Below are 19,611 nucleotides of genomic sequence, written 5' to 3' on the forward strand. Positions count from 1 at the left end.
AACTGCGTATACTCCCATCTATGTTTATAACTCTACGGTGACACCCGATACAACCTTAGAGGATCATGATAAAATAGCTCGTTTTGAGCAATGCCAATAGATTATTTTATCTTCAAACTTAAAAGTCAGTATCTGGCCAAATTCGAATAAGTCAAATATAAGATGTCTAAAAACCAGGTGTATGAACTGATTAGCGTTTGTTTTGCCAATTTTGAGAATATTAGTTAAGCTTCGTTATGTCAACTGTAGGTAGCGCTATCAACAAATTAAGATTCTTTTTATTTATTATTTATGAGTTTTGTGCCATTATGTACTTATATATGTATATCTTTCATTATAGTTATGATCTATGGAAGCAATTCTTGTAATTGAAATACCAATAAACTCTCTCTCTATTTCAAATATTTGAATTCATTCCAGTACACGTTTCGTGTTTTGTTTCACGACTTTGCACGATCATACTCGGTTACACATCGCTTTTGATTGGTCAGTATCGGGTTTTAATTAATGTATCCAATCAAAATCATCGGAAAAAGTTCTAAATGACAAGTATGACATTGCGGCGCCGCCACGAACTAAAACTTATATTTTCAATTTGGTCGAATGTCATTGCATTCAAAATTTGAGGAGTGCACACACTATGGTTTTAGACATCTTTGTCAAATAGTAACGAAAAAAAAGTGACTAAATTCAAACGTGAACGTATAAAACCCTAAAACTGTCACTTCGCATCAATTGACAGTTGTCACAGAACCTTAAACGCGCTCAGTGGTCGCGCGAATCCCCCATAGATTCCGAACCACAGAAATTCCCCCCAGATACGTCAACCTGACTTCAGACAGTGCGGTTATGTCGCGGAATCGTAAAACGAGCGAAACGCAGAGCTCTCAGCTCGCAGACAATTATTGGCGTCGTTTGACGGCGCCTCGAACACAGAAACGCCGTCAAGAGGCGACGATACGCGTCCGCTAAACCGTTCTCGAGCAAAAATTGATTGCGCGCTGGCGGTACAAAGTCCATTCGAGCGCCACCGCAAATTTCGTTTTTCATTCATCGAACCCGACGGATAGAGTACGCACACGTGCCGATAATATTTTAACGTGTCAGTAAACTTGATTTTACGACTCAGCGTTTCGCATTGTTTCCAATTCCGAAACGGTCGGACTTATCGCTCTCCTTTGCTTGACGCGAAAAATCCATCACGAGAGGAAATGAGATTCTGGGTTTCGGGCTGTTATTGCCAATAACGAATGTTCGATGGGGTCTTGCGAAGAAAAATTCTTCGGCGGTCTGAGCCTGGATACTAACGAGCGTTCATTTAAATTCGTGGTCAAGAGTGCTCTGGAGAAATAAGAGTTGATTTTCTGTGATAAACAGCCCAATTGAAAAGTTTCCGGTCTACCATAGTAAAACATATTATGTTTTTGGCAAAATTCGATTTTATTATTCAACATAATGGACTAGTTTAGTGATGTTGATAATACTATATTTGACACGATAGAATTAAAATATAGAGCAAAACTGATAAATCAGTGAAAAAATTTTGAAATTCCATCAATAAATAGATTATTTAAATTTACGTATTTTAGAGCGGAACGTCTTTGGTCTCCGACTCGTCTGTGATGTCACGCCACTTGCCTGTGATCGCTACACCATAAATTACGTTTAAATACTAAGCCGCGCCAAGGCTCTCGCGCCGTTTGTAGTTGTACAGTGTAGTTTTAACTCTAGTTTTGTTTTTATGTCACCATAATGGAAGAAAGCTTCGTGAAAGGACAAAGTTATTTTTACTCAATAACTTATTTCAAACCAACTTACACCTTAGTATTTTTATTATCAGAAATAGACAGCTAGTACTGCTAGGTAATTACATCAACATGATCTTCACTCACATATGAAGTAGTTTTAGGTCCAATTAAGTCACGCCTCATTAATTTGCACCACTTCTTCCTTTGATTCATGTCATTTGGTACATGAAAAAACAATTTATTGGGGTTTTTAATTGTCGTGCTTGCACACATAGGCACAATACATTATTTGTAGGAGTTTTTTTTTATTTCAGCCATCGTGTAACGAACAAAACACGACACGAACGGCACAAGTGATTGTTCACCAATGAATTCGTAAGCACTCTGCGAATACCAGTAGCCACGTGTAAGTGGCGTGACGTCACACACTAGACGCTACGTACTATGAAATTATTCTTCCAAGCGCAACTTCAAAGTCCCATAACTTTTTCATTTCTAGAGATATTTCAATGATTCTTCCACATTTTTGTTTCATTTTATGTACTTAAATTTTTAGAATTAATCCTTAACAAAAAAATGAAAACTAGTCCATTGCCTTCGAGGGCGATACCGCGATTATAGCAATCTTCCAACTTTTCGATACCATTTTTGTAGTACGATTTCTCTTTCGCTTCAAAATAGACCTCTGTTTCGGCGAATACTTCTTCGTTGGCGCTAAATTTCTTTCCAGCTAGCATTCTTCTGAAGTCTGAGAACAGGAATAGTCGCTGGGGGCCAGATCTGGCGAATACGGTGGATGCAGAAGTAATTCGAAGCCCAATTCATGCTATTTTGCCATTGTTTTCATTGATTTGTGACACGGCGCATTGTCTTGATGAAACAGCACCTTTTTTTCTTCAAATGGGGCCGTTTTTAACGATTTCATCCTTTAAACTATCCAATAACGCTATATAATAATCGCTGTTGATGGTCTGGCCTTTTGGAGGTAATCACTGAATATTATACCTTGCGCATCCCAGAATACTGTTGCCATAACCTTGCTAGCTGACTGTTTTTCCTCGCTTTGGATTCGGTTCATCGTATGCACTCCACTCAGCTGACTGTCGATTGGACTCCGGAGTGGAATGATGGAGCCATGTTTCATCCATCGTCACATATCGACGCAAAAATTCAGGTTTATTGCACTTAAACAGCTTTAAACACTGCTCAGAATCATTAACACTTTGTTGCTTTTGATCGATTTTGAGCTCGCGCGGCACCCATTTTGCACACAGCTTTCTCATGTACAAATATTAGTGAATGATATAATGAACAAGTTCTTCACAATGTCTGCTATCTCTATCAACTTCACTTTACGGTCATTCAAAATTATTCTGTGAACTTTTTTGATTTTTTCATCAGTGACGGCCTCTTTTTGCGTCCACTGCGTTCGCCGTCTTCGGTGCTCATTTCACCACGTTTAAACTTAGCATACCAATCAATGATGGTTGATTTTCCTGGTGCAGACCCCGGATACTCTTCATCAAGCCAAGATCTTGCTTCAACTGTATTTTTTTCCTAAAAAAAGCAATAACGAATGTTCGACGGGTTCGTTAGAAGAAAAATTTGGTGGTCTGAGTAGGAATCATTAATCCCAGTAGCTTGACATTTTAACCAACTAATTGATTTGAAAATCAAGCTTGTGAAAAATTACATAAGCACTTGAGCTTGACTTGATTTTAGATATTTATTGCTTGACTTGATATCAAGCTACTTGAGCTTGATATGCACGCGTCGAAAGGCATATATTTCTGCAATCTCGTGCGACCTTAGACTAAATAAGGCATTATTAGTAGTTTTTTCACATTTCTATGCAATCTATTGGTGGATTTTGGGAGTTTCAGAAATATATTTCCAAACTCAGCCAAAATGGCCAAGGATTTTTTATCAACGCCAGCATCTTCAGCTCCTGTTGAAAGACAATTTTCCAGAGCAGCTCTTACAGTTACAAAAACCTGCAATAGTTTAGGCGACATATCTATAAGATGCCTCATGTTCCTTAAATCGTGTTGTTGGAGCTTGTATCTTTCCATGAATAAATGGCATAACCTACTGAACACAAATGACATAATAAATATCAAGAAATAATACACAGTGTTGCCATTATTACCATTTTAAAGAAAAAGTACCTAAGTTGCTTTATTTTCAATCTCTTAGATTTATAATGTACTATTAAAAATGCAGTAATGGGTTTCCCTAACCTAACTTTACAAAAAAAATACTCAATAGGGTGGTTGAACTAGGTTATGACTACTTTACAAAGGATTTCGTTCACCAGGTTCATTCAACTAGAGGGTGTATCAATAAAAGTGCAAGATTCGAAGACTGAATGAAAAATTGTGATATTTGTTATGAAGTTTATAATGTAGACGTTTGATAATTATGCGTGAGACATAACTTCAGGTGAATGACCGCGAGGTACTTTTTGGCAAAGTTTTCAATTATGGTATTGCATAAATGTGGTGGTATTTCGTTGATGGAGCGACTAATTTAGGCCTCCAATACCTCGATAACAGGTCACAAGCCTGCAAAGGCTTGTTTAGAAGGCCGAATCAAACCTCACAATTGTTAACATGCCAAATATATTATTTCAAACACTTAGCTGAGTCGTAAATTGATACGGTAAAAGTTTATCAAAAATTAACAACCGATTGCCGAATATTTAGTGGAATCCCACCGCAGGTTCTTTGTTCACCAAATTAGTCAACAGTGTCCTCTTAGTGTCATGGACATTCCATATTTACTTAAACTATGCCCCTTTTGGTTTATCATTTTATCATTTAAATTTTAGGTAACGTTTGATGATAAAATACAATATTTTTTACCGCAAAGTTCTAGCTTTCATAACACAGGGGATCAGTTTTGGTGTCTACATTTTTGAGCTTATTCTATGTCAATTTGATGTCCCGAATTCAAATAACGTATTCATTTTCACTTAGGAGCTCAAATTTTCAAGATATATATTTTTAGAGAAATATAAGTTACATTATTTCAACTCAAATCCGTAAGTGTAGTCAACAAAAGTAGATACGAAATTTTTATTTTAGTTATACAAAATACAATATTATGTCGTACTTACAAACAAAAAAAACATTGAAGAAATCAAATACTCACTCCAGATTCGACAGCTTTTTTTCCGCGACATTTTGGAATGTTTTTTTGAAAAGTCCCTTTTTAAAATCCAGCAGTTATCTGCCATCATGTGCATGTCCCATCTTCCTTGGTAGCGGTCCTCCATAACTTTGATATCTTGGTGAAATCTTCCTTGGTAGCGGTCCTCCATAATTTGATAACTTGGTGAAATCTTTCACCTTGTTCCTCACTTATGTCTCCTAAATTTTCTGGAAAACTGCCTAAGTGCTTTGTCAATAGTGTATTTTAATACTCATATTGCACCCTAAGGATTTGAAACTATTAAGCATCTTGTTAACCATTTCAACATAGTTTTGAACTTTATGTTTGTCTAGAAAATTTTCTGAAACTGCATCAAATGATGTCCAAGCTTCTCGTTCAACTTGATTCATTGAATTTATGAAGGCAGGATCCTTAATTAATTGTCTTATTAGTGGGCCGTTAAACATCCCTGCTTTGAGTTTTTCTGTACTCAACTGCATTTTTACCCCTATATAAGAAAAACATTACCCATTTTTATCAAGAACCTTTACAAATTGCTTCATTAAGTCCAACTTTATATGTAACGGAGGAATTAGGATTTTTTCTCTCACTTACCCGAGTTAAGGGGATTAGAAGGGTCAGTTCAGGTACCTGATAGTCAATGGTTCCACTATTTATAGAATTACCTGGAATTTACTCAATTACAGTCTGACAATAAAACCATTGTACCTACATTAATGAATATTTAATAATTTTAGAACTCTCATAAATGAATATACTGAATGAAACCCACATTAATAATAATAATAATAATAAGAGAGTTTATTCAGAATATTACATAAATAAACTCTATCTACATTGGTACATAAGTTGTAGTATCAAAAAAATTAGAGCTGATAGAGAAAAATGGATTGCATGTACAGATTAATCGTCCCAAATATAGTTGATATCAGCTCTAAAATCCGAGGCACCAGGCCTTGTGTTATAGTTACAGAGTGATGCATTTTTCAAATTTCCATTTATAATTTGGAAATATTCATTTTAATTTTTGCTATTTATATTCATTATGCTATTTTTCACTTTTCGATATATTAAACTTTTAAAGTAAAAAAAAATCAGCCATGGCGAAAAATTGTTTCACTTGATACCTTATTGCTAATAAATCCATACTGTGGTTTATGCCAAAAAAAAAACAGGAAAAGCTGTTGTCAAATATTTCGACTGTGTGCCTTGAAAAGACAACCTATTGTAAGTTGATAATATCGAATAAACAAATTGAAAATTTGAATATACGGGGTCAAAGGTAGTTGATAAAACTTCCATTCATTTGATGCCACATCGGTATAATTTATTCACCAGCCAGGATGAAAATTAATTCTTTTGCTCAATTAATGTGTTTTTATTGACAAGCGCGGTATCTTTTTCGTTTTTTCTTCGACAATGTGTAAATCAACCTTGTTTTGTTTCTTCGAACACGTATACCTTGCCTGAAGGACGGTTTATGGAATTTTTTATGCATTGGGATCATGTGAAAGAGCTTACATCACATTCACCGGGTATATTTGAAACAAGAAAAATTTTAAAATCTCTCTGCATGCATATAATCAGTCAATATTTTGCTTAATTTCTTGTAAAAACGGTTGGAGAAATACCTTTCAAAACTATAATGAAATCGATGGAATTTGAAAGCCGAATTACTCTCGAAATATTTTCATATACGTAATATCACATGACATGAATTTGATCGATCAAACAATCAAAATATTTTGAGCATAATTTTACTCGTAAAATAGTTAAATGTATACCTACAATAATTTATTTAAACTATTTGCCTGAAAGCAAAATCATGCAAAAAATATTTTGATTGTTTAATCAATTAAAAGTCATAGGTCAAGTGATATGCGGCTAGATCATTTCCTGTATAGCTTCTAGTTCATGCCTAAAATGGTCTTCTTTGATTTATTGATAATGTAATTGGACATTTTCTAGCGTTGAATACATACAGGATGATTGTGAATAAATACTACTAAGGATGATTCTGCTTGAAAAAATAATTAGTTTGCTAAATTATGCAAAAAATAAGACTTCTCAACGCTTATTTTTCATTTTTTTTTTCAATAAATGATCTATAATTAGATAGTTCTTGATGATTAATTGAAGTTAAGATGATTTTTAACATAAACACGGCGCCCCATGTATGGAAAAGACTTGAAATTGAAAGAACAATTCAAAATTTATTTTTAATTTGAAATATTTCAGTGGCGTATATATATTCTTTTTTTTCAAGAAAGGTTGAGTTCTGTGTAGGCTTTGTTACTTTGTCCCATAGATACTTTAGTTGAAATTTATTTGAAAAATGGCGTCCTCCGAATGGTCCATAATATAATGAGGGAAATAATCATTTAAATTCAATATTTCGATTTCTTAATCTTCCAGCACCATGACTAGTAATGGAAAGGAAGAACTAGGCCCAAAAAGCAGATTCAGGTCATCATCAGCCACAGAGACATCAAAGCCAAATGTAGATAAGAAATATAATTCCAAAAGTCATTTATTCCCGCAAGGTAAGTTTTAACGAAAGGTTTTATCTGAAGCTCTTTTTAACTTATTCTTCTATATTTTAATTCTTCCTCATTATAATTTCTACGATTTTTGTTTCTCCTATTTTTATTGAAAATGTATAGACTTCTTGGGTCATTTGTGATCTGTTCTGAATGTAAATAAATGTATTTTTTGTCTTATGTGCACGTTTTTTTTATCATTTGAATGTTTCGAAAATAAGCATAATTTTTTATAGATCAAAAAGGGTTCAGCGTAACTTAATTCAATTCAACTTGAGTCAATAGATTTTATTCAACTGTGCACTTTTTGATGATAAAATTTTAATTGTTGTGTTTTTGAGGAAAGTTAAATCTCTTGCAGATCAACCGCAAAATGTCGACTCTTGCTCATGTGGCGTACCATCTCACAATATTCAAAACCCTATTGGTATGACCTACTTCCATTTTGCTTTATATTCGCATGATCATAAAAGTGGTTCATATTCATTGAGCAAATATTTTTAAGCTTACATTGTGGTAAACGGTCATGTGAATTAATTTCAAGATTAAGAATATAAAAATGGTTTTTACTCCATTTACATGTTTCAGTAAAAGATTGAGGGAAGCAAAAATACAGCACCATTTAACCTAATTAAAAAAATAAAATATAAACCAAGGAAGAAAGTGTGTAATATGAGCCACCTCATTAATTGTCACAGAACATCCACAAACAAATCTTGAATGGTTTGAAAAGAATACCTATTTTAAGACTTAATTATTGAATATTGTGGATCATTAATAAAAGCTATTCTGGGATTGTTTGTGGTGTTCAGCATTGCTACTGTGTCTCATGTTCTTAACCCAATTTACTTTGTGAAGATGTTGTTCATACATGTTTTAATGTTGGTTTTGCATGTTTTCGCTTGCAGTGAGTGGTATGGTTACCATTTATCAACATTTGAGGGGCGCTACTAAATCATCTGAACGACGTCATTCTATTTCAGGTTTGTTCATTTTCCATTTGCTTTTCATGAATATCTGTGTGTTTTCATATTTGTCACTGTTGAATATGGCATGTTTTTATCAACCTTGATTCGATTATCCCATTTTCATCGAATGAATAAATCCAAATTATCTATTTCCTTTGACATACAATTTAATGCGTTAGAAGCAAATAACGAAACACCTAGCTCGTGTGTACAAAACAGAATCTTGTAAACATGTGCAATAAAAGGATTTGATGGATTTATGACATAAGGTTTCCATAAACATTGGCTTAAGGGAAATTTATTGTCGGCGAGTACGCTTCGATTTCCAAACTTTTATAGGCAAACTTTACAAATCGCAATCAATTGGCCAAGAGAAAAACAACTGTTTTTTTTAAAGATATCAGCTTACGGAAAAAAAGCAATTAAATTGCATGTTTCTGATATCAGCCGTGGATATCGATTCGACCTGTGAGGTTCGAAGCAATTTCATTTAATGTTCTGCACCTATTTATTCTGGCGATTTGTTCGTGATGAAGGTCACAAATTTTAGATTATCGAGGATTGTTTTGAAGTTTGGATTTTCGAGTGGGGAAGCTAAATATTACACCTAGTGATTAGAACTTTTTAACGATCTGAATAACTCATAAACATTGATTTATTAGAAGTTCACTGTACATTTCGCTCTGTTTAAAAATCTTGTAAAATACTTGATATAAAAAAAACAACATCTGGTCTATTACTCATACTTCTATTCAGAGTGGGACAGAATGCATTCCCTAATTTATTATTGAAAAAACACATAATCCTAATCTTTCGAAGATCTAATCGCCCAAGTGACACTAGTGGCAGACTTGGAAAGCTATACGCATATTGAGCCCTGTAAAGAAGGCATATCTTGCGAAATTCCAGTGATGAAATCTTCGATCGTTTGCACATCTTATAGGCCCTATGAGCAAGCATTATTTTGTAGGAGCACTGGTGGTATCAGTAAACTGATGATCAGAATTATTATCGTTTATGTTGTGGCACTATGCTTGTAGAAGTTGAGGCCGTTATAAGGATATGTTGATACACAGACCGATGGACTGATAGACATACCCGAAACCAAAGTTGTTCAGGATGGTCTGAACGCATAATGAAGCAAAATGAATTTCAATGGGAAAGATCTCGATTGAGCCACCCATTAATTTTATCATTACGTCATATTAAAATTACCAACAGCTTCCCAAAAAAAGGAACTGATACTCAATTAGCCACTGCATGGTGACTACTGAAAACGGTATTGTATATTTTCGAAATTAGTCGACTGCATTCTGCCCACCCTGTAATCCAATCTTGGGTATGGGTGAGAGATATTTATAAATAAAATGTTAAAAGACTTCAAACCAAGGATACTCAATTGAAAGTAAGTGATATTGTATAGCTGTGAAAGTATTAGATGTGTTTCAAAATTTTTTGTGGTATCTGATAATCTGTTCTCAATATGGATTGAGATTTTCTTGGTTAAAACAATACCTACTTTTCAAATGGCAGTTGAAAATACAGATACCTACTCAAAAATTCTTCCATCCTTGAATAACAAATTTCATTTTATTTATTTCCAAAATTATTTTTGTTCATTAGTATCCTCGGTTGTTCCTTTTCCATGAGATTATAATTATAGTCTTTCAAAAGTTGATTTTTGAGACAATTCTACCATACAACCTTCCTGGTTGCCTCAAGACGTCTACACTGGAGTTAATGCTTTCACAAATATATATTGTGGATTTGTTACAAGTTTCTGAGTATCCTGATATTTCGGGAATGTAAAAACTACCTCACCCTGAGTGAGCTTTTCTAAAACTTCCTCTATTCAGAAAATACCATTATTTGATCGATCAAAAAAAAATCCCTGGCTAAAGGTTCACTCGATGATGCCCTTCTCCTATCCCAATATAAGTGTCATTCCCATCACTCGTGATTGACGTACGTCTCTTGTGATTTGTCCACCTATAGGCGGTGTTGCATTTTCGGGCAGTATCAACCATCAACGCACCCAGTCACTGCCCCTTGCTACTCCCGCCACTGCACTAGAACATCCCCTTCAGCTGCACTCGAGAGCCAACAAACGCTCGAACCAATCCAAATGTATGTATTATGTCACATGTTAAGTGAAGTCGAATATTGCCTGATGTAGGCAGTCCGACTCCAGATTGTAATGCCATCTATGAGCTTGGTTTTGAGACACACATGATGCTTGAGTTTCTCACTTTGCTTGAAAGTAACTTGGACAGCTCTGGAGTCGGATTGTAGTTGGCTGCCTTGTTTAACGAAATAAAAGAAGATTTGAATTTAAAGAGCAACAGCTTTTTTCCTATATTCAATTCTTCTAACTTCGCTGTTTTGATATACCTTGCTTGGGAAGGATTTTGGTTGCAATATTAACATGTTGGTTTGGATGCCTTGACCCTACAATGAGTTCAGGGAAATATTAACATCCTAAATTGCGCAAGCAGGCTCTTTATTTACGACAATATGTATAATACAAAAATGGGAAATATAACACTTTATTTTGAGCTTTACTTGAATCGTTCAATTCTGTTTGTACTGATAATATATTCCATTTAAGTACTTAGATCAGTTTTACGTCATAGTCTGTTACTCATACGACTAATCTATATAAAGAAAGTAATATACGTAAATGTGGAGGAAGAGTTTTTTCATCTTCAGTGTAGAATTAATAGTTGAAAGATTATAAAAGGAACGATAAAGAAAAAAATAAGTAAAGCAAGAAATTCAAGTTGTATTATTTCTCTAAGAACATTTTTCGTCTGAATGATTTTGAGAATTTGAGTTTAACTTATGTTTATCATGTTTTGGAACTTCATCCTTATTCAGGGGGTGCTATCATTGTGGAAACTTTTTTCATGCAAGTTGGTAATGAGCTATTATAGTACACTATGCACTCTGTTTCTGTTCTAAACTTACGTTATATTAACAAAACTAACTTTTCGTGAATGTTTCGAATTAATATATTATCTTGTGTACCACTTGATCTCTTTATTTATTCTTACATTATTTCAATAGGTTTATCATCTGGAGGTCGTGAAAGGTGCGACAGTATGCCATCACGCGCCAGAACTACCAGTGAGGGAAATCACCCGGTACCGATGTTCCAGAGATCTCATCTTGCTCCGCATAGACCCTGCTCTATGCACCGTGATCTGGGATGTAGTCCCCCAATTGGTTCTCCCATCTCTCCACCTTCAGCAGGTGCATCCACTGATTCTGCTGGTTCTTCGTACAGTTTGATTGATGAGAATGAAGATCTGGATAGCAATCATGGAAGATATGGACATTCATTGACACCTGATGAAGTTATTGCTGAGGAAGACTGTGACAGTCTTTGCGCTCACTATGGTAGGTTTATCAATCACAACTTTGTTTTATTCATTCCCTATAAGTAAAAGATCCATTCAATGAAGTTCCACATGGATCAGTGATAGGACCTATAATGTTTATCAGTTACTTAAGGTAATATTCATTTTTAGGAATTAGTCCACATACGGGTAACTATCTACCAATGGCTCCGCCTAGCTCAGATGATGGCTATGTAGCTATGTCTCCGATAGGAGCTCACAGTAACATCACACCGGCAGCAAGTTTGAGCAGCGTAACATCTGGCACGCCCTCTACAGACATGAGATTCGCAGAATATCCTCTAGATAAAGTTGTATCATTTTTCCCACCATCATCGGATGACGAATCACGACCGATAAGAGCTTATTCTGTAGGATCAAGACCAGAAACTTACAAGTACAAGAAGCATTTGATGGATATCCATGGAACTGCAGAGAGTAGGAGAGATAGAGCTGCAAGTGTTGGCTCCAAGACAAAAAAGGGTGAGTCCGATAATAAAATTTTATGTTTATAATTTTAAAATATCAGCATAATATTTTGACAGATGTCAATAGTTAAACAACATAACCTGAAAATTATCACTTTCCTGTAGGGGTTAAAATTTCAAATGTATTTCCTTTCAGGACCTATAAGAGTGTTACCCCCACATGGGCATTATCCCCATGTCCATCCTAAGTCGTCAAGTGCACCGTTATTGAGTTCATCAAGGATTCCAGGTTCGACAAATTCGGTTGGGTCAGAAATGGACGATTTCTTAGAGATGGACTTTACAAATATCAAGAAGAAATCAATGAAAGATGGTTATTTGGAAATGAAACCCAGTCCAAAATCGTCTACAGTGTCGACACCAGTGACAACACCATCAGGTACCCATCATTGTTTTAATTGATGTGCTCGAAGTTTTTGCGTGCTGTCAGGGATATTTCTATTTAAAGTCGAGAATTGTCTTCAATGATTGAGTTCACAAAGCATTTTATTTAAAATTATTAGATTTGGAAAAAGTCATACTCAGTTGGTACCATGAATAAGGAAACAACTATTCAATAAAAATACATCCAACTAGCCTGAAGTTGAATTTCAAAACTGCAGATTCGATAGCGATGAAAATTTGAACTAGCGCTCAAAAGCTCCTGATTTCAAGTCAATGCTTTCCCCATTTTTATTAATTGCTCTGTTCGATTTTCTTAAAAATCAATTTTGATTGCAGGTTATGTAGAAATGAAGCCTGGTGTGACACCTCCCAGCATTTGTAATAGCGGACCTTACTTGGAGATGAAACCTGGTACTTCACCAAATAGAGCCAATGAATATGCTTTCATGGATTTGAACAGAGCATACGCTAACAGAACTGACCTACCTCGTAATGATTACATGGACATGAATGCCAAAAACACTTCCAAAAAACCTTTACTAACAAATAACAATTATGCCTATGTTAACTATTCAGACCATAATGATATAAACCATCACCAACCAACAATACGTCGGTCCTATTCCCAACTCTCTCCATCTACTGGCAATTGCTACAGAAATGTTGGCTCACCCAATTCCGATTACCTCGACATGAATAGCAAAAATAGAGTGAGAAGTGATTCTGACCAAAGCAATGAAGGTTATGTCGAAATGTCATTGGGTAGAGGTCACCACCGTCAATCAAGTTTGGATGGTGCTCAATTGAATAGAGAAGATTATTCAGGTATGTCTGCTGGTTCAGTATTGAAAAAGAAAGAGCTCAAACCAAATAAAAAAGAAAATAACCGTTCTTTACCAATTCAGATCCTGAACTCAAACCAAAACAATCCAATCAATGGTCGAATATACTACGACGGTTCACCAAAAATGCAACTACATCTTACTAATACTACTACAAGTCCCGTTTCTAGTCTTCCAAGAGGCAGGAAAAACAGTACTCGTCGAGATTCTCGAGATAGTTCAAGTTCTAGCGTGACGACACCTTCAAATTCGTCCGCAATATTTCCACTGAGTTTGAACAGCCCCAGTTCACCAGTTAAACCTTTGAAGACTCCGGAAAAGTCAACTCCCAGTTTGATTTTGAACAATCTGTATAAAAGGTTTCGTGGAAAGAGTAATGAGAGTCAAGATGATTATGCTGTCATGGATTTCCAGAAAAACACCAAAGTCAATGCTAAGTCAAATGATTATATGAATGTGGATTTGTCTAAACATAGTGTGAACGAGAGGCAGAGTAGTCAGAGTGATTATGCTGAAATGCAACCAGGAGTTCATGCAGCTTCCGATATGAATAAATCATTCAATCTGATGACGCTCTCGGAAACTTCTACAAGGGTTTTCAAGCCGATTTCAGAATCAAAGGAGTGTGGTACATCACCACCACCAACCTCTAGCTCGTCAACGTTACCAGCCAATTCACCTACTAGTAGTGTAAATGATTCCCCCAAGACTGAAGACGCTGAAGTGAAAAGTGACAATAAGTGTACAGATAGTTCAAACGATTCAAGTGTGTCAAAGCCTGTGTCACGACCTGGATCGGCTTCTAGCGATTTGTGTTCTTCCACATCAACGTTGGTTGGTTCCCGACCTGATTCTGTAAATAGTGATTCAATACGTCCCTCCTCAGCGCTACATTATGCAAATTTAGACCTACAAACAATCGACGATGATGGCAGTAAGAGCCCTAAGACTGTGAGAAATAACTCGAATGATAGTGGTCAAGAAGTTAGTTTTACATATGCCGAAATAGATTTCAATAAAAGCGAAGGACTTAAGAAAGGTGTTAAGCATTGATTAGCGAATTCTTTAGGTTTTTTTAGGATTTGTATAGAAGGCGCATATCGTATTTGGAAGTTGTTGTTAGTGATTGTAGATTGTTTTCTAAATATTATTGACTTAGATTGTTATTATGGATTTATTTATTGGAATGGAGTTGGAGAGATTATCTAAATAGACTTAAAAAAAGGCTAGTTCTTGTCCAAGTTTTTTGAACTTAAAATACGTTGAGAAGTATTAATGTTCAAAAAATGCTCAAAAATCAGGCTTGGCATATTACATAAAGCCAATGCTTCAAAGAGTTCCTTCAGATTTTTATCATACAGAAATATTATTTTATAAAAATTTTATCTTTCTTACAAACTACAAGGATCCATATTTTCGTTATGTGTTGAAGATTGAAAGAAAGAGATATTTTATTGTTACTCTGAACAAATGTGGTAATTTGTTTGGTGAGTATAACTTGGTCAATCCTGATTGAAGAGTTGAAGAACTGGTTAAAGATTTGACTTACTGAAGCTCAAATGCAGATGAATATTGAAAATTCCTTCAAAATATTAAGGTTATTTCAGTAATCTTGTATTTTGAGCAGTACCTTGACTAGGCAAATATACAGTGTATAGCACAATAATAATGTAAATTGATTACAACAGTGAACTCCAGAAAGGAAAGAATCCCAAAGAAAGAGAAGCTTTAGACAAGATTTTTCCACCATAAATCCTTCATACTGCCATAATTTTTGAGAAATTTTAAATGTTTTAACTCCCTGTAAAAATGAGATTATTGAGTTTTCAGCTAATACAATGATTTATTTTATATTAAAAATTTTCAAAGTATGAAAAAAAATAATGTTGAAACATTGTCAAATGATTCCTCTTAGGTTAATTTTTATAGAAATGTCAGATTGCATGTTATTCATCTGTCATTTGTATTTGTCCTCGCTGTCAAAAATTATAACCTCAACTATAACTACTAGCTTTAAAAAATGTGTTTTTGAAACTGCATTTTGAGTATTATAAATAATTCCTTTATATATAAAAAGATATATGATATAATTGAGAAATTGAAATATTAGAAATAAGATGAATTGAGAAATTTAAATCTTAAAAACCCGAAATTTTTACAGCATTTTTTGATTACTCACTTTGTCAAGCAGTCAGAAAACTATTTTCTGACAAGCACAATACACTAGATTGCTTGTTGTTACTTGTTTTCATTTCCGTTAGAATGTTCGGGTTTGATGAACTTCTCTGTCATTGAATGTTGATTTTATATTGAAATTAGTGGATTTTACAATGCATACATATCCAAATTTGGTAAAAATTGGTTTGATGTTCTAAAAAAGTAAATAAACTGTAGTAGAGAATTGAAGTATAAACTATGAGTGTAAAACTAGGTAATGAAGAGAACTTCAACTTGAATGTTTTGAGGAACTATATATTGATATTTTGTTGAAATTGTTTCTAAATTTTAATAATTTCTAAGTGTACTATTGCACTTTCAAGAGATTTGAGACTTTTGAGTATTTAGGAAATGATTGCATTTGATGTAGGTAATCCATCATTTTATTATTCTTTTTGTTATTAGTCATTTGTGAAAAACAAACTATATAGTTTGCCTGTTGAAATGAATTTAAAACATATGTATACGATGTATTGTGAAATTTTTTGCTCCGGTTGGGGGTCATATTCTGGACCAAAAAGAAACAAAAATAGGAAAATATACCTGCAAAAATTATTTTTCCATTATTGGTCAAACTTAAAGTCGGAAAAATGTAAATAAATTTGTAAGCTCTATTATTTGGTAAATTTTAAGCTTATGATTGCAGAGGATGTTCAAAAATTTCTAAATATAATAAGTTTTTAGGGTTTGGCTATAATCGACAGATGAATCTTCACATATGCTTCTACAGAGAGAAAACATGAAATTTTGCGATTGTAGCATTGTGTAAAACAACATTTTATTTTTGAAAAAGTAGCTTTAACGCTTTGGAATTCATTAGTTGTATTTTTGGACACCCTATATACTTATATGTATATCTCCTGGAGAAACTGTTACTCATGTTTCATTTATAAAAAAAGAAATAATAAAAAAATATTTAATCGAAAATTTGTGTTTTATTGGTATAATCTTATATCTATTAAACAATGAAATGAATAAATATTTTAAAAATATATCCAGAGAATTTCTCTACGAATAGACAATAACAAACACTGCAAATTTTACACTATTTTGTTTTTCCTTTCTATCTCGTAAAATATCCAAATGGAACATCGTTATCTAAACGATTAATGAAATTATACTAAAGATTCTGTAAAATAGAATACAAATATTACAACTTCTGTATAATAAAATGTCTACTCTGCACTCAAAAAATTTCTTATGCTGTTGGTAGTCAGAAAGGTATATTCATTACCTCAATTCTAATGGAGTTAGGACTCCTCTGATAAAAAATGTATTTGGATCTTAGAATATAGATAGATTATTAATGTTCTAAAATTTCGACAATGATGGCAACACATGTTTTGAATTCTTTTTGTTTATGGAGTCCGTTTTTGAGAGATGAATTCTTCAAAATGTGATTCCTTTATGATGTGCTTAAAAAATTCATGGATCGTGTTTTCGAGCAAGAAGGATCAACGCGGTAAAGTAACCGATTGTTGTATCAAAAAACGGCTTTGATATTTGATATATTTCAGAGAGTTTTCAAACTGTTTTTCCTAAAATTTCAAAAATAATAAACCAATTATCGAAATTAATATTGAATTATTGAAAATAATGAACCCTTATAGGTGAATTGTTACAGAATAATTCAGATTTTGTGAAGTCGGAGATAGTTTAGCAAACACTAACATTTTGGAATTTATCTTTAAATTAAGTACAGCGTATATGAAAGTTAATCTAATTTTACAAGAAATACCAATTTGATTATGAAGGAATGTTTCAAGGCGTAGGGTTTTATCGACCAGCCGACCTTTCTTCCCACACCTTCGGTAGCTCAGTTGGTAGAGCGGTGGACTGTAGTGGCATGTATGAAGTAGGAATCCATAGGTCGCTGGTTCAAATCCGGCCCGAAGGAATATTTTTTTTGTATCATGCATTTTTGGTCTAAATATACTGCTCTTAAAAAGTTATGGAACTAAGAAAAAATTGTACTCTTTTGAAATCATTGTGAGTAAAACTACAAAAACTTCCTATGTGTTTTTATGTACGTAGTCACATACACAGATTTCAGAACATTACATATATGATATATATGATATGATATATATGATGTACGTGTGTTGTTCGAAAAATTCAGAGTTTCCTAACTTTTGAGGAGCAGTATATTTGAAGATGTACGTACAATAGTAACTTTTTTCAATATAAAGTAATTGCGAATAATTGAAATGAACCATTTTTTATTCAATTTCCATTCGTTCAAAATTTTATAATTATCAAATTCCGTATCAAGAAAAATCATTGTATGATAATTTGAAATGCAAATTTAAAGTGAAATAAAATTCTTTTTTATTCTATGGTCATCCTTGTGTTGACATTTCCTAAGTTTTTGTTTTCTCATTAATTCAAGGTTAAGTTGTTTGAAAGCAAAAGTCAAATTTCAGGTTTTAAAGAGTGAATTCAATTTCTTGCAACCATGGGAAATGCTGGAGGGGCCCAAAGGGAACGACATAAGTCTTCAGGGGAGACAGTCCCGTCTTCTCCAGTTAAAGAAGGACAAGCATTCGTTTTTGACAAGAAAGCAAATAAGTTGGTCTTACAACATTCACAGGATGACGAGGAACAGTTCTACACAAAACCACCCAATCTTTCATTTGAGAAGAAAAGACAAAGATCAAACACTGTATCTGAAGGAACTCCTATAGAAACCAGTACAGAAGGCGATAGGGCTCCAACAGTATTTAGATGGGAAGGTGGTGGTAAAGATGTCTTTATTAGCGGAACATTTTCTGAATGGAAAACAATTCCTATGGTAAAATCTCAGCGTGATTTTGTTACAATAATTGACCTACCCGAAGGAGAACATCAATATAAATTCTATGTTGACGGAGAATGGAAAAATGACCCAGGACATAAAACTGTTGAGGACCCTTCAGGAATCAGGAATAATTTAATATCAGTTAAAAAATCAGATTTTGAAGTTTTTCAGGCGTTAGATAAAGACCAAGAGAGTTGTGCCAATGATGCCCAGAAGGAGTTTTCCCAGGAAATCCCTCTAAACAAACCTTGGGAAAAATCTAGCGGACCTCCTGTTCTACCACCTCATCTCTTACAAGTTATATTGAATAAGGACACACCCTTATCGGTAAATTTGATTCCATTTTTCCTTGTTGAATCTCATATGAATTTTTATTTTAGTGTGAACCTACTTTATTACCAGAGCCGAATCATGTGATGTTGAACCACCTTTATGCTCTCTCAATCAAAGATGGAGTAATGGTATTAAGTGCCACCCATAGGTATCGCAAGAAATATGTAACCACGCTTTTATATAAACCGATTTGATTTTGTAAATATGTGTATGTAATGCTTTTAAAAATTAATATGTAGAATTGTACTATATTTGAAAGTTAAAAATTTTTTGTTGGCTTTATTTGTGTTCAAGGAAATTTATTCTAGGTATTGTTATCAATTTAGTCTGTGAAAATATTTGAAGTATTTTTATCACTATTGTTATATATGAAATAAAGTGCTGATTTGAATCTAGTTTTTGATTATAGATATGTTTTCAGTGAGAATTTATCAAACTGAAAATGATCTTAGATAACAGTAATGATATTTCATGCTGGTTTCCAAACCACTTCATTAGACATATGATTTTCTTTAAATTATTTTTAAATATCCATTTGTGCTACTGTACCCAAATAACATTTTTAAATTCATTAGTTTTCACGTTTATTCAAATGCACCTGCAATAGTTGTATATAAACTGCGTTTCCCAGGAAATTAATTTGGTTGTTTCATACAATAATTCAGTTTTTAGAGTATGTATTTCAGACACAAACACTTTTTATTCTGCACCCAACTTAAACT

General features: G+C 33.9%; 2 protein-coding genes and 1 non-coding gene across 12 annotated transcripts in view; all 3 read left to right on the top strand.

Annotated features, from left to right (window-relative positions):
* LOC123683430 (insulin receptor substrate 1) overlaps positions 1–16,686 on the top strand; it is a 41,044-nt gene extending 24,358 nt beyond the window's left edge. The window contains exons 4-12 of one of the 10 annotated variants that reach the window (XM_045622470.1): positions 7,338–7,465; positions 7,824–7,889; positions 8,371–8,445; positions 10,426–10,557; positions 11,497–11,829; positions 11,961–12,311; positions 12,453–12,695; positions 13,037–13,525; positions 13,606–13,716. In XM_045622470.1, the coding sequence (XP_045478426.1) occupies positions 7,338–7,465; positions 7,824–7,889; positions 8,371–8,445; positions 10,426–10,557; positions 11,497–11,829; positions 11,961–12,311; positions 12,453–12,695; positions 13,037–13,525; positions 13,606–13,688 (1,900 nt within the window). In that variant the 3' untranslated portion in view covers positions 13,689–13,716. Of the gene's footprint in view, positions 1–7,337; positions 7,466–7,823; positions 7,890–8,370; positions 8,446–10,425; positions 10,558–11,496; positions 11,830–11,960; positions 12,312–12,452; positions 12,696–13,036 lie in introns of all 10 variants that reach the window. The other 9 variants (XM_045622461.1, XM_045622464.1, XM_045622471.1 and 6 more) reach the window with 9 other exon arrangements.
* Positions 16,687–17,564: 878 nt separating this feature from the next.
* Positions 17,565–17,656, top strand: Trnay-gua. Its single transcript is given in 2 exon segments — positions 17,565–17,601; positions 17,621–17,656. It is a non-coding gene; the product is annotated as a tRNA-Tyr (tRNA).
* A 461-nt stretch (positions 17,657–18,117) lies between these two features.
* Positions 18,118–19,280, top strand: LOC123683431 (5'-AMP-activated protein kinase subunit beta-1). The gene is made up of 2 exons (XM_045622472.1): positions 18,118–18,883; positions 18,937–19,280. The coding sequence occupies exons 1-2, from the start codon at positions 18,215–18,217 to the stop codon at positions 19,081–19,083; spliced, it is 816 nt and encodes a 271-aa protein (XP_045478428.1). The 5' UTR covers positions 18,118–18,214; the 3' UTR covers positions 19,084–19,280.
* Positions 19,281–19,611: the final 331 nt, after the last annotated feature.

Source organism: Harmonia axyridis, chromosome 6 (genome assembly GCF_914767665.1).
Source record: "Harmonia axyridis chromosome 6, icHarAxyr1.1, whole genome shotgun sequence".
Taxonomy (NCBI): Eukaryota; Metazoa; Arthropoda; class Insecta; order Coleoptera; family Coccinellidae; genus Harmonia; species Harmonia axyridis.